Source organism: Malaya genurostris, chromosome 1, assembly GCF_030247185.1.
Source record: "Malaya genurostris strain Urasoe2022 chromosome 1, Malgen_1.1, whole genome shotgun sequence".
In the NCBI taxonomy this organism is placed as follows: domain Eukaryota; kingdom Metazoa; phylum Arthropoda; class Insecta; order Diptera; family Culicidae; genus Malaya; species Malaya genurostris.
The window spans coordinates 47,728,846-47,743,417 of record NC_080570.1 but is presented as its reverse complement, the minus strand read 5'-3'; the positions used below and the strand labels follow the sequence as shown (position 1 = coordinate 47,743,417).

The 14,572-nt window shown below is 36.6% G+C and overlaps 1 protein-coding gene across 1 annotated transcript in view; it reads right to left on the bottom strand.

Moving 5' to 3' along the window:
• Positions 1 to 13,093, bottom strand: part of LOC131438869 (protein similar) — a 403,514-nt gene extending 390,421 nt beyond the window's left edge. Inside the window, exon 1 of the mRNA XM_058609248.1 lies at positions 12,026 to 13,093. Coding sequence (XP_058465231.1) covers positions 12,026 to 12,078 — 53 coding nt within the window. The 5' untranslated portion in view covers positions 12,079 to 13,093. The remainder of the gene's footprint in view (positions 1 to 12,025) is intronic.
• Positions 13,094 to 14,572: the final 1,479 nt, after the last annotated feature.

Sequence of the window (14,572 nt, the reverse complement as noted above, 5' to 3'; positions counted from 1 at the left end):
AGAACAATTTTATGTTTTTCATTAAAGTAATTAGGAAACTTTTTAACTGTTGTCCTTCGAAGCCAATTTTAAATACCCATTGAATCTAGAAATGTTGCACTCTCAAAGCACTGTATTTAGCTCTGAATCCGAATCGTTGTCTAATTAGGCTCCAATTTCCAGCCAATTTTTTATCACTAAATCAAGAATTTATTTTCTTGAAACCGCAGATATTTTATCCGAAATTTATTAGTTTTACTGCCCATATTTTGTGAATTCGAAACATGCATCATTATTCCAGACAAACTGCTTCATAATGCGATTCCGGCTGTGTTGCAATGGCAACTAAGAACCTCAATTTGCATTTCGAATGCAAATGTTTTTTTTTGTTCGCCAGAAATCAGAATATATTTTACAAACCTGCTCCCGCTCTCTGATGTTACCAATAACTCGAATGGAATCTGCTAAACAGCAGTCAAAAAAACAAAAAACAAACTAAACTGAATAACCAACCCAAACCGGTTCAGTTGCCAAGTGAGTGTCACTGTGATTAAGGTTCCTAAAGTTGGGCGGAATTGTACTTTGCTCTGTCTGGTGCCAAACTAAATTATTGCGATTCTAAGATGCCTAAATCGCCTAACCGGTTGACGACGCGAAACGCGCTGATAGAACTACCCAAACCAAAAGGATAATGAATTCGACCGTGCCAGGCTGTGGCTAATTAATTGGAGATTTTGTGTGATTTTTTTTTCTCTCTCTCTCTCTCTCTCTCTATAGTTCAAATCAAATGCCACACGACTTTTCTTTCTTGTTTGTCAGCCAGCAAAAAGTGATGCAATAGGAAAATTTGAAGATACCATTCGAGATTCATTCGAGAACGTGCCAATTTGCAGATTAACAACAAATATGTTAAGAAAGGTTAGAGCTCAAAAACAAGCTTTGTTTTGTGTTGATCGTCGAAACTATGTCGAAGAAAAAAATCAGATATTTGAATCCTATATTGCGATACGTATTACGTGTTTTTTTTCAATTCGTACGTTTGAGACATTTACCGTGTAAGACGTTATCAATAAAAATGTAACAAATCAAACAAACTTAGATTCAAATGAAAGGTCTTATGATCTCATAGCCTTCTATTGAATTTCATTTCGATCCGACTTCCGGTTCCGCAGTTACATGGTAATATATGAAAATTAGAGAAAAAATGAGCACTCAATTTTCTTGGAAACGGCTTAACCGGTTTTTACAAACCAAGATTCAAATAAAAGGTCTTATAGTTTCCTAAAAATTTCTAGAACATTTTATCCAGATCCGACATTTTGTTCCGGAACTAAAGCGTGATAAGTGAAAAACTACCAATTTCATGAGTATTTTTTCACAAACGATGGTAATAAAAAAATACAAATTTCATAAAACTGTCGAATAAATTCTACTAGTTTGCAGAACTTATAGCAGTTTGTGGGCATATAAACCGTTTTCCTGTTCCGGAAGCACCGAAAGTAGTGAAGAAAAACTCCAAAAATAGAACTCACTTTGATTTCTCAGTGAACTGCTTGAGCCGATTTTTACAAATCGCCGGTTTAAATTAAAGCTCACGTTGTCTCAAAAGCTACTGTGAAATTTCATCCGGATCCGACTTCCGGTTCCGCAGTTCTAGGGCGATAGGTGTCAAAGTTTTCAAACCACCATATAGAATGACAATATGTACGACTACCGGTACGTGCGAAGAAAACACAACACGAACGATGAGTGATTTATTCTTTTTCACCAATGCTATAAAGTAAACGAAACGGTTACGGATGTCTGTTTCGTCATAACCAAAAACGGACATTTTGTATCATCTGCTCTCAACCTTGGCTCTAGTCTAACTTTTGAGATGGGCCTAGGCAAATTTTTTTTTGAACATTTCCAAAAACCATGTATCTCAGACACGATTGATCCGATTGATTTGGTATCTCCAGCGTAGGTTTAGGTAACTTTTGGAGCTATATGAAAAAAATATACACTGCAAAAAAATTAAAAATCTATCATCTCGAAAAAAGTGGTTACAATTTTGTTGATATATTGTAGCTAATAACGTACGAAGTTTATAACAAATTTCGTGCTAACACGTACAAATGTTAGCAGCACCCTTTCAGATTTTAATGAAAACTTTATCACAAACAAAAAAAAACACTCTGCATACTTTGGATTTCCAAAAATGATTTAGACTGTCTTTTGAAAAGGGCCAAACTTGTTTTATCAACTTTTCAAAATATTCTTTGGAAATAATTTTTACAAGCTCTGGAAAAGTAAAGTAATCACTTGTTCTAGTAGTTTTATCACAAAGCGATTCTACTCTAATTTCTTCCTGCGACACAATTCTTGAACTGTTAATCATTAGATTGACATTTTCATGGACTGTACGTATACAAACATTGTGTCCACCAAGTTTGTTATGAGTGTATACCAAATTCGTTACTGATACTTTTTGTATGGATCATTTCATTGGTTTAGTTTTCGATAAAATTACACTGAAAAAACAAAATCAGTTTGGATAAGAAAAAGTTTTTTTTTTTTGAATAACTTTTTTTCCCTTAAAGTGCTCAGCTTGAATTTTTGACTGTAGGTAGGAAACACTGCCACCTATCTTGTAACAAAATTTGATCCAAATCAAAATTTTTTGATCCAAATTCAAAATTTTTAAAACCGATTTTTTCAGTGTATAAGTCGATGAGGTTTTTTTTTAACACGACACTTATTTTGTAAAAATCACCCATACAACTTTTTTCTGTAGGTTTCGTCAGTTTTCAACTACAGCCATTTGAAAAAAATGGTAAAAAAAGTTTGACCCTTTTCAAAACACAGCTTGAAATAATTTTCGATAAAATTTAATTTACCTTCATTTAATTCGAAATTTAGATAAATCAAAATTTGCAGTAAATATTATTTTAAAACCTTTGTATCCTACAAACGGTAGCATTTAGAAAAATCTCGATTATTATCTTTTTTATTGGAAACTTTGTGCACTTTCATAAAACCGGGTTAAACATTACTAAACGAAGCACATGTCAACAATTGGTATGTAATGTCTTATAACAAACTTCAAACTTCTCATTTCAATTCGAAAACTTGCTAAATCCCAGGGAGTTGATGCTTCTTTTTGTTTTGTTCGATATAATACGTTTCATGCATTTCTTAGACATTCGACATCAAAAACAAATCTTTTGATTTCGGTAAAATCAGACCTAAGAGGCTAATCGAGATTTTTCCAAATGCTACCGTTCGTAGGATACAATGTTTTTATTTTAAATAATATTCACTGCAAACTTTAATTCATTTGCATTTCGAATTAAATGAAGGTACATTAAGTTTTATCGAAAATTATTTCAGACTGTCTTTTAAAAAGGGCCAAACTATTTTTGCCAATGTTTTTTTCAAATGCCTGTAGTCGAAAACTGCCAAATCATTCAGAAAAAGTGGTATGAGTGATATTTACAAAATAAGTCAAGCTTTCGAATAAAAACACGGAAAAAGTCCTAATCGACTTCTACACTAAAAAAATGAATTTTAAAAATTTAAAATTTGGATCAAAAATTTTTCATTTGGATCAAATGTTGTTACAAGATAGGTTACTGTGTTCCCTGCATACAGTCAAAAATTCAAGCTGAATACTTTAAAGGAAAAAGCTATTTGAATCCAAAATGATTTTGTTTTTTCTGTGTAATTTTATCGAAAACTAAACCGATGAAATTAATAATCAACTCAGAATCCAGAACTTTTCGAACTGCATTGCGATGCATGCCAAAAGTATCAGTAACGAATTTGGTATACATTCATAACGAACTTGGTGGACACAATGTCCATGAAAATGCCAATCTAATAATTAACAGTTCAAGAATTGTGTCACAGGAAGAAATTATAGTGAAATTGTTTTGTGATAGAACTTCTAGAACAAGTAATTGCTTTTTCCGTGAGCTGAGCTGAGCTGAGCTGAAGTAGATCACCCGTAGTTGCACTTCGTGATTGACCGAATGAGTGAAAAGGTACAATGAACCAAGAAAATGAAGCTTGGGAGAAGCAAATCATTTTCACTGTACATACCCACTCACTCCTAACTTTCTATTAAATTATCAATAACGACGCTGGCTACGACCAAAGGCTGTGCTACTTAGGGAAAGGAAGGAATGTTAGTCCGATACTCGTTGTTTCTAGAGACCGCGGGTACCATTGTATCTCCACGAGCATCACTGGATAGGAGATTTGTTAGTAGGGAGGGAAAGAGATCCGGATATGTTTTGGTAAACAATATGATCTCAACAAAACCTGATTCTCGATACTCAGGAGCAATATAATAAGTAAGAAAAATATATAAGAACCGATGTCACCAGTATCCCTTTTCTCCTGCTCGCTCTGCTGTCAGCAACGCGTGATGAAACACGACCACTGAAAGAATAAAATAAAAACACTCGCGAATGGGTCCGCTGCAGACCAACCCTAGACGGCGCTTCGATCGGTTAACAGGTTGACATCGTTGAATTTTGGGGCGGCAAATTCACAGTATCCGCCGCTTGAGCATCTTTAGTTTCGCGGATCAATATGATTCAATAAATAACACTCTCCCTACTAAACACATACTTCTCACACCTTCACTATCACTCAACATAACTATTTCAACCAAATTTTCAACTACACGTATCAAACAACATAATGAGAGAGCAGCACTAGGACACCGCATCGCACTCCCAGTGATGCCAACTCTCTTAATCCACAAGTGATTGCTTTTTCCGTGCGTGTAAAAGTCATTTCCAAAGAATATTTTGATATTTTGTTTTCAGGATTATTCTGTGTCAGAATCCATCTCTAGAATTAACTCTTAGAATCCAGATTCAGAAGTCAGCTTCAGGATCGAGATTCAATATTCAGGTTCAAAATCCAGAACTCAGAATTTACGTTCCGAATCCAATTCAGAAATTTTGACTCTGAATACAGGTCCAGAACTCAGTTCCAGAATCCATCTCTAGAATTCAGCTTTGGAACCCAAACTTTGGAACCACCTACGTTTACGAAAACTTTTTTTACGTTACCACGTTTTACGTAACTGTTTTTACGACCAAAATCCCAAATAACGTAAACTTTTTTTTACGAACCTACTTAGTAAAAAGAGGGTTTTTTTTGCATACAATGAAATTACTACACTATGGGTATTTTTGAAACGGCTTTAAAGAGTAGATTCCGGAAAATTGTGTTTGATGTATTTTGGAAATTCAAAATAGCGGCTTCCGGTATATTGATTGTTTAAAACTTTTACCATGTGGATATTTTTGGAACTGGTTTGGTGAGTAGATGTCGGAAAACGATGTTTGGAGTGGTTTTGAATTCCAAGATGGCGACTTCCGGTTTATTAATATTCCATGGAAAATACTACAGTACGAGTATTTTCGGAACGGGTTTAAGTAGATGCCAGAAAACGATATTTGAGGTTGTTCTGAATTCCAAGATGGCAGGTCCGGTGTATTGGTATTCCGTGAAAACCCTTAGAATATAAAAACTATCTGAAGGGATTTAATTAATAGTTGTTGGAAATTCAAACCACTTCAAACACCGTTTCCGACATCTACTTATCAAACCCGTTCTGAAAATACTTGTATTTTAATGGTTTTTAAGGATTATAAATGTCACCATCTTGGATACTGAAGAGAGTTAGTACATCCTTTTCCTGCAAATACTGATTTTCGTTCGTTCCAGAATTATCCATTACATTATACAAATACAATAATACATATACATAAGGGAAACTTATTTCACGTTGAAAATTCCAAATAACGTTAATTTTTTTTTCGTCCTGATTCGATTTTCAAACCGCCGATTATTACGTAAATGGAGATTTGGGTGTACAAGATTAAGGTTCAAAATCCTGGACCAGAATTCTGAATTCAAGTGCCATCTCCAGAATTCCGGTCTAGAATTCAATTCCAGGAGGTTCAGAGTCCCAAGAATCTAGGTTCAAAATAAAAGTTCTGAATTCAGTTCCCGGTACCGAATACATCTCCAGCATTCAGATTCGGAATCTAGATCCAGAATCCAGTTCCAGAATCCTTCTCCAGATATCAGGTTTAGTATCTAGATTCCGTGTAAAATTCAGATTCTGAATCCAAAATTCATCTCCAGAATACAAATCCATCACCAAAATTCAGGATCAGAATCATTCTCCAGAATCCTGGTTTCAGAACCTGAGTCTAATATTCAGTTCAGAATCTATCTCCAGCATTTAGGTTCCGAATTCAGTTCCTGAACTCAAGTCCGAGATTTAGTCTCAAAATCCAGGTCCAGAATTTATCTCCAAAATTCAGCTTTGGAATCCAAATTCAAATTAGAGTCAGAATCTAGGTTCCAAATTGCAGTTCAGAATGTAGTTCCCGGTCCAGAATTCAGGTTAAAAATCCAAATACAGAATTCAGATTCCAGATTCAGCATTCAATTTCAAAATCCAGAATTCAGAATTTAAGTACCGAACCAAATTCCGAAATTTCGACTCTGAATCCAGGTCGAGAATTCAGTTCCAGAATCCATCTCTATAATTCAGCTTTGTAATCCATTCAGGTTCAGAATCCAGGACCAGAATTCTGTATTCAGGTTCCAGAAACCATCTCCAGAATTCAGGTTTAAAATTCAATTCCAGGATGCAGAGTCCCGGTCCAGGATTCAGAATTCAGGTTCCGGAATCTAAGTCCGAAATTTAGAACAAGAATCTAGGTTCAAAATTTAAGTTCAGAATTTAGTTCCCGGTCCAGAATTCATCTTCAAAATTATGGTTCAGATTTCAGATCCAGAATTTAGTTCCAGAATTCAACACCAGATTTCAGATATAGTAACTAGGTTCCGTGTAGAATTCAGATTCCGAATCCAAGTCCAAAACGTAGATTCAGAATCCAAAATCCATCTTCAAAATCCTTTTTCAGAGTCCAGGTTCAGAACCTGAGTCTAGAATTCAGAATCTATCTCCAGCATTTAGATCTTGAATCCCGGTTCTAAATACAAGTCCGAGATTTAGACTCAGAATCCAGGTCCAGAATCCATCTTCAAAATTCAGCTTCGTAATCCAAATTCGAGTCTGAAATTTAGACTCAAAACGTAGATTCCAAAGTTCAGATTTTAGTTCCCGGTCCAGAATTGAGCCTGAGAATCCAAATTCAGAATTCAGCTTCAGATTTTAGTTTCAGAATTCAAGTTCAAAATCCAGAATTCAGAATTCAGGTACCGGATCCAATTTCAAAATTTTGACTCTGAATCCAGGTCGAGAATTCAGTTCCAGAATCCATCTTTCAGGTTCAGAATGAAAATCTAGGACCAGAATTCTGTATTCAGGTTCCAGAAACCATCTGCAGAATTCAGGTTCAAAATTCAAGTTCAGGATGCAGGATTCAGAATTTAGGTAATTTATTCCGAAATTTAGATTCAGAATCTAGGTTCAAAATTAAAGTTCATAATTTAGTTCCCGGTCCAGAATACATCACCATAATTCAGCTTCGAAATCCAGATCCAAAGTTTAGTTCCAGAATCCATCTCCAGAAATTGGGTTTAATATCTAGGTTCCGTGTAGAATTCAGGTTCCGAATCCAAGTCCAAAATGCAGATTCAGAATCCAAAATCCATCTTCAAAATGCAGGATCAAAATCTTTCTTCAGAATCCAGGTTCAGAATCCATCTCCAAATTTCAGCTTTGGAATCCATATTTGAAATTCAAATTCAGAATCCAGATTCCGAACCGAAGTCCGAAATTTAGACTCAGAATATAGGTCCGAATTACTTTTCAGAATTTAGTTCCCGGTCCAGAATTCAGATTAAGAATCCAGATTTTGAAATCTGTTCCAGAATCCATTTCCAGAACTCAGGTTGAAAATGCAATTCTTGAATTTCGGTTCAAGTGCTAAATTTAGGCTTAGAATCTAGGAAATCTGCAAAAAAAACCGCGTAACTTCGGGAACCCGCGTAAAAAAACACATATCTTCGAAAATCCGCAAAAAAACGCGTAACTTTGAAAATTTGCATAAAAACCGCGTAACTTCGGAAATCCGCATAAAAAACCGCGTAGCTTCGGAAAATCACGTAATAAACCAAGTAACTTAGGAAATTCGAGTAAAAAAACCACGTAGCTTGGAAAATCCGAGTAAAAACCACGTGGCTTCGAAAATTCGAGTAAAATAAACCGCGTAACTTCGGAAATCCGCATAAAAAACGCGTAACTTCGGAAATTTGCGTAAAAAACCGCGTTACTTCGGAAATCCGCATGGAAAAAAACACGTAGCTTTTAAAATCCGAGTAAAAACAACCGCGTAACTTCGAAGATCCGCGTAAAAAAAACGTGTAATTTCGGAAATCCCCATAAAAAGCCGCGTAACTTCGAAAATTTGCATAAAAACCGCGTAACTTCGGAAATCCGCATAAAAAAACACGTAGCTTCGGAAAACCACGTAATAAACCAAGTAACTTGGAAAATTCGAGTAAAAAAAACGACGTATCTTGGAAAATCCGAGTAAAAAAACCACGTGGCTTTGAAAATCCGATTAAAATAAACCGCGTAACTTCGGAAATCCGCATAAAAAACGCATAACTTCGGAAATTTGCGTAAAAAACCGCGTTACTTCGGAAATCCGCATGAAAAAAAAACCACGTAGCTTTGAAAATCCGAGTAAAAACAACCGCGTAACTTCGAAGATCCGCGTAAAAAAAACGTGTAATTTCGGAAATCCGCATAAAAAGCCGCGTAATTTTTGGAAATCCGCGTAAAAAAACACGTAACTTCGGAAATCCACATAAAAAACGCGTAACTTCGAAAATTTGCATAAAAACCGCGTAACTTCGGAAATTCGCATAAAAAACACTTAGCTTCGGCAAACCACGTAAAAAAACAAGTAACTTCGGTAATCCGAGTAAAAAAACCACGTAGCTCGGAAAATCCGAGTAAACAAACCTCGTGGCTTCGAAAATCCGAGTAAAATAAACCGCGTAACTTCGGAAATCCACATAAAAAACGCGTAACTTCGGAAATTTGCGTAAAAACCGCGTTACTTCGGAAATCAGCATAAAAAAAATCACGTAGATTCGAAAATCCGAGTAAAAAACTGCGTAACTTCGAAGATCCGCGTAAAAAAACGTGTAATTTCGGAAATCCGCATAAAAAACCGCGTAACTTTCGGAAATCCGCGTAAAAAAACACGTAACTTCGGAAATTTGCATAAAAAATCACATTACCTCGGAAATTCGCATAAAAACCCACGTAGCTTCAGAAAACCACATAAAAAAGCAAGTAACTTTGGAAATCCGAGTAAAAAAAACACGTAGCTTCGAAAATTAGCGTAAAAAATCGCGTAGCTTCTAAAATTTGCGTAAAAAACACTTAACCTCGGGAATTTGAATAAATAAAACCACGTAGCTTGGAAAACCCGAGGAAATTTGCATAAAAAACCGCGTAACTTCGGAAATCCGCATAAAAAACCACGTAGCTTCGGAAAACCACGTAATAAACCAAGTAACTTGGAAAATTCGAGTAAAAAAACGACGTAGCTTGGAAAATCCGAGTAAAAAAACCACGTGGCTCCGAAAATCCGATTAAAATAAACCGCGTAACTTCGGAAATCCGCATAAAAAACGCATAACTTCGGAAATTTGCATAAAACACCGCGTTACTTCGGAAATCCGCATGAAAAAAAACCACGTAGCTTTGAAAATCCGAGTAAAAACAACCGCGTAACTTCGAAGATCCGCGTAAAAAAAAACGTGTAATTTCGGAAATCCGCATAAAAAGCCGCGTAACTTTTGGAAATCCACATAAAAAACGCGTAACTTCGAAAATTTGCATAAAAACCGCGTAACTTCGGAAATTCGCATAAAAAAATCACGTAGATTCGAAAATCCGAGTAGAAAACTGCGTAACTTCGAAGATCCGCGTAACTTTCGGAAATCCGCGTAAAAAACACGTAACTTCGGAAATTCGCTTAAAAACCCACGTAGCTTCGGAAAACCACATAAAAAAGCAAGTAACTTTGGAAATCCGAGTAAAAAAAAACACGTAGCTTCGAAAATTAGCGTAAAAAATCGCGTAGCTTCAAAAATCCGCGTAAAAAAACACTTAACCTCGGGAATTTGAATAAATAAAACCACGAAGCTTGGAAAACCCGAGGAAATTTGCATAAAAAACCGCGTAACTTCGGAAGTCCGCATAAAAAACACGTAGCTTCGAAAATCCGAGTAAAAAAACGCGTAACTTCAGAGATCCGCATAACTTCGGAGATCCGCGTTAAAAAACCGTTGAAATTCATGAAACATTGAGATCTGGTCTTATCTCGACGAAAAATTTGTGTGAAAAATAAATAGACTGGAACTGGATTTTCAAAATCGAAATTTTTGTTACGCATAATATCTTAGAAATGCATGAAACGTGGAGATCTGATGTAATCTCGAAAAAAAAATTTTTTTTTTCAAAAACTTTGAAAATTCACATAAAATATCGCGTACTTCACTCTAAAACCTAACCTGAGTGTGTTTCACTGTTTCGTCTTCAACTCATCAGTGCATTAGCAGTTTCTGTTCTGTATATGAAAAGAGTGCAGTTTTTGGTGTTCAAAGTTTTTTACTTTTAAATCCAAAACACTTTTAGTTTACTAGACACAAAGTCATATTTTATCGAAACGACCTAAATATGTACTAGGGTTCTGTTACCTCGAATAATAGAATGAATATCGGTATAATTGTTCACGGACAACTTGCGTCATATCGAAAGTGATGGCAGCTGAAGATGAGAACTCGTCCATTCGTGGCACAACTTCTAGGGGAATTATTCAATCGAATCTGGTTGCACTGTTAACTGCAAATAGCTATTCATTACTGAGACATTTACGGGCACAAACTATTCGATTGAGAACGATCCAACCGCGTTTTCCCTTAATCGAGTTGCAAATTTGCGGTTTTCTCTCCAACATATAGACAATATGAGCTATTGAATATGCAAGCTGTGTCACCCCTCTTGGAAGATGATCCAAACAAGGGACATTGCGTTAGAAGGTGTCTGATTACGTGACCGGAAGGACTTTTGCCAATCGCCAATCACAACAACCAAGCCCAATCTCCAAGGATGTTTGCTGATTCAACGGTTGTTATTTTGTTTACCGCAAATTTCGGCCGTCCAATTGGGTGCTATCGCGAAAACAAATCTTCCCAAAACCAAACGAGAGAACTGCATAATCTAACGACTGCGTTGTGCGGAAAATAAGCGGAACACCTCGAAAGCAGCGGCGGACAAACAACAACTTGCGATAAGTGTGCTGTAACCAATTTAGGTCATTATTGAAATGAGTGTTGAAGTGATGACCGCCGTCATCGTCGTCGTCGGCCCAGTGACCGGTACAAAGATGCACCGATCCGAACCGGTATTGAATCAGGATCGTTCGGTAGAAGCAATTGAAGCGATTAGAATAGTCACGTTGGTGATGCTGTAGCTTCGCAGCAAAGAAAAAAATGAGGCAATCATCGGTGCAAGCTGATCTGGGTTGAGCAGGTCCAACTGACAAGGGGTTTGTGGGAGCCCTAACGGACCGACTAGAGCAACTAGTGTGCTATTGTAGTGCCAATTGAATGCATAATATTGAAAGATCGAAAACACTGAAATAATTTATTGTGATAGGCACAACTCAAAACACGCACACATCTCATAGAAATACAGAAGAAGAAAACTACTATTCGGGTCGATAAAGTTTACTAGCTAATGGATCTGTTCCTTGATTGACCGATTGTATGATCATTGACTGGTGCATGACATTTTGGTGATGCAACAATTGCTCAAAATTGACATCTGAAAAATTTTGCTCTTCACTACCCGGACATTAAATTTTGTTCTAAACACCAAATACCCTTTAAAATAGGATAAGTTTTTTGGAAATACTTCTAAACGAAGATTCCCGCCGCAAAGTAGGCAACCAACGAAAACATTGGCCTTTGTGTCACTGAGACTGACCAACCAGCTTCAAAACCCAAAACACCACAAGACAATAAATACGTCGACACTCACCTGCGTTTCTCTTTTTCTGGTTTGGGTTTTGTTGTCGCCGTCGCTCGGGTCATTTTGGCTCGACTTTAATTTGATCCTCCAGCAATGCTCCAAAAATAGTTAATCCAACTCGTCCAAACGTTCCAGGGGTTTTAGGACAAAATCCGGCAGACACTCTGTCGCAAGGTCAAAAGATTCAAAACAAAACAACAAAAAGTTTTCCACTAAACACTGCCACTAAATACCGCCAATCACACACTGCTATGGTGCACGGTATTACGACATCCTTGAAAGTATACAGATTCACGCTCGCCACGGCTGTAATTAGTGACAGCAGGGCCGTTTTCAATAAACATTCACAATACACACGAAAATAAATTCACATTCCACAAACACCCCGATGTCGATAATTGATTTCGTCACTTTGCTACTGCTGGTTAGCCGCTCGAAAAGGGACAGCTTCTGGCTAATGCACCTCCCAAATGGCCAAACTCCAATCGTAACGCTGACGCGAAGACAATCCCGAATTCCTTCGGGGAACTAAGCACTGGTATTCCTTTCGGTAAAACGAAATCCTTTCCAATCACTGGTGGTGGGACAGACGCATTTAATCCGCGCACCTCCTAATTCTTCACACTTCGTTGCAGCTGATGATGTACCAAACTACTGTATTTCACTGGCCACCATTACACGTAATACGATGCTACTTGATTTTAAAACTGCACTTTCTCGCACTAGCTTAAAAACATCTTTCTAAATATCATAACAAACTGTAGATCACGAGAACACACGACACAAGCTACCTGGGTAAGTCGAAATCAATTTTCGACGATACAAAAACAAAAAATTTTCCTTCAATTTTCAGGCAGCTAAAGAGTAACATTCGGTTCTCATCCAACCGAGAGCAATTGCGGTCACTTGATACTACCCGCACACGGTGTTATCAGTATGCAAACTACAAAAATGTACTTTCATCGACGGATGTTTCCCAACAAAATTTTACGCACTCAATTTCGAAGACACGAATTTGCTGCTTTCCGTAATTCATTTCCATCAAAACATGACTGACTGATTTCTGTCAAAGCACTGCCCGTATGTATGCTCAGAAGTTACCTTGTGTGCTAGTGTGCGTAAGCATAGATTCCAGAAGGGTCGGAGGTAATGGGTGAGTTCGTGTACGTACGTGTTTAATCGAAGTTAAAAACAAATCATTTGACTATGTGTGTTACTGACGAAATGTCACACGGAATCAAGATGGCAAATGCTGCCAGTAGTGATGAATTAAATTAACTGACAGCACACACTGAATAAAATAGAACTTTGTAACTCTATCACTTGATATTCCTCTCAATAATACCATGTTCACATTAGCGCTTATATCACTTGATATACCGAGATGATACGCATATCACGTGGAAGTGTTCACATATGATCGAAATGATATCGTTTGACAATCAAGTTGTCATATTGAATGTTCCCATTAGGAGTAAGATCAATAATATTGCTTTTCTCTCCTACAATTCAATCAAAAATTGAAGTCTTGCATTTAATGGTCTCCGAACGCCAGTATTCGTTGATAAAATTCGAAATTATAATGATTGTTTATTGTCACTCTCAAAGTGACGTTCATAAATAAGTGCGTTCAATGCCATTATCCGTGTTGCTAGTTGCGATTTTTGACAACTCGATATGATATCGTACATGATATCCCGTATATCATGCCAAAATGGTGATACGCGTTGACATCAAATTGTATGGGATATCAAGTGATATCGCACATGATATCATCGGATATCAAGTATATCCGTATATCACTTGATATTAGCGCTAATGTGAACATACTATAAAATTAGTATTAAATGATTATTATTAATTTTTACCAAATGATATTATATGGAGAGTGTAGTGACTGGTGGAATTGGTGGTTTGGCTCATTCTAGAATTATCGTCAATTCCAGTCCGATCAAACAAAGCTCTCTCAGTAAACTGGACTTGACATTATGCATCTTGAATCAAGTTTCTCGAAACTATTACTTTTGAATTCGATTCGATTGACCTGTAACATTACGTATCGCTTTCGACCACATGATCGAGATCCTAACAATGTGGTACTAGGTTTCGCCTAGCGCATTTCAATCCGTCAAAGAAAGTATATAAACCCATATACATTGCAATAATGAAAATAATGAAAATGTCAATTATTGTTTGGATATTTTTGATTTCATTTATTCGGTTCGAGCACTGAAAAGAAGAATAATGTGCATAATATTGTGGTTGTAAGATACCACAAAATTCTGTTTAGAATAATACGACCACATTTCTGAAGTGGAAATTTAAGGAGGCCGATCCGTTTTCACTCCATTTGAGATAGTAAAGAAATTTTTCAAGCGTTTGCTTGTACACAATCTGTAGATAAACTTTTGTAATTATAATGAAAAAATCTCTGTGTATTTCATGTATAAGGCTAACTGGTACATTGTCTCAAAATTAAATTACGAGTAGCGACAAAATAATGAAAAATGGTGCCAAGAAAAGGAGGATTCTTTCGAAAATTTTCATATCGGCTGT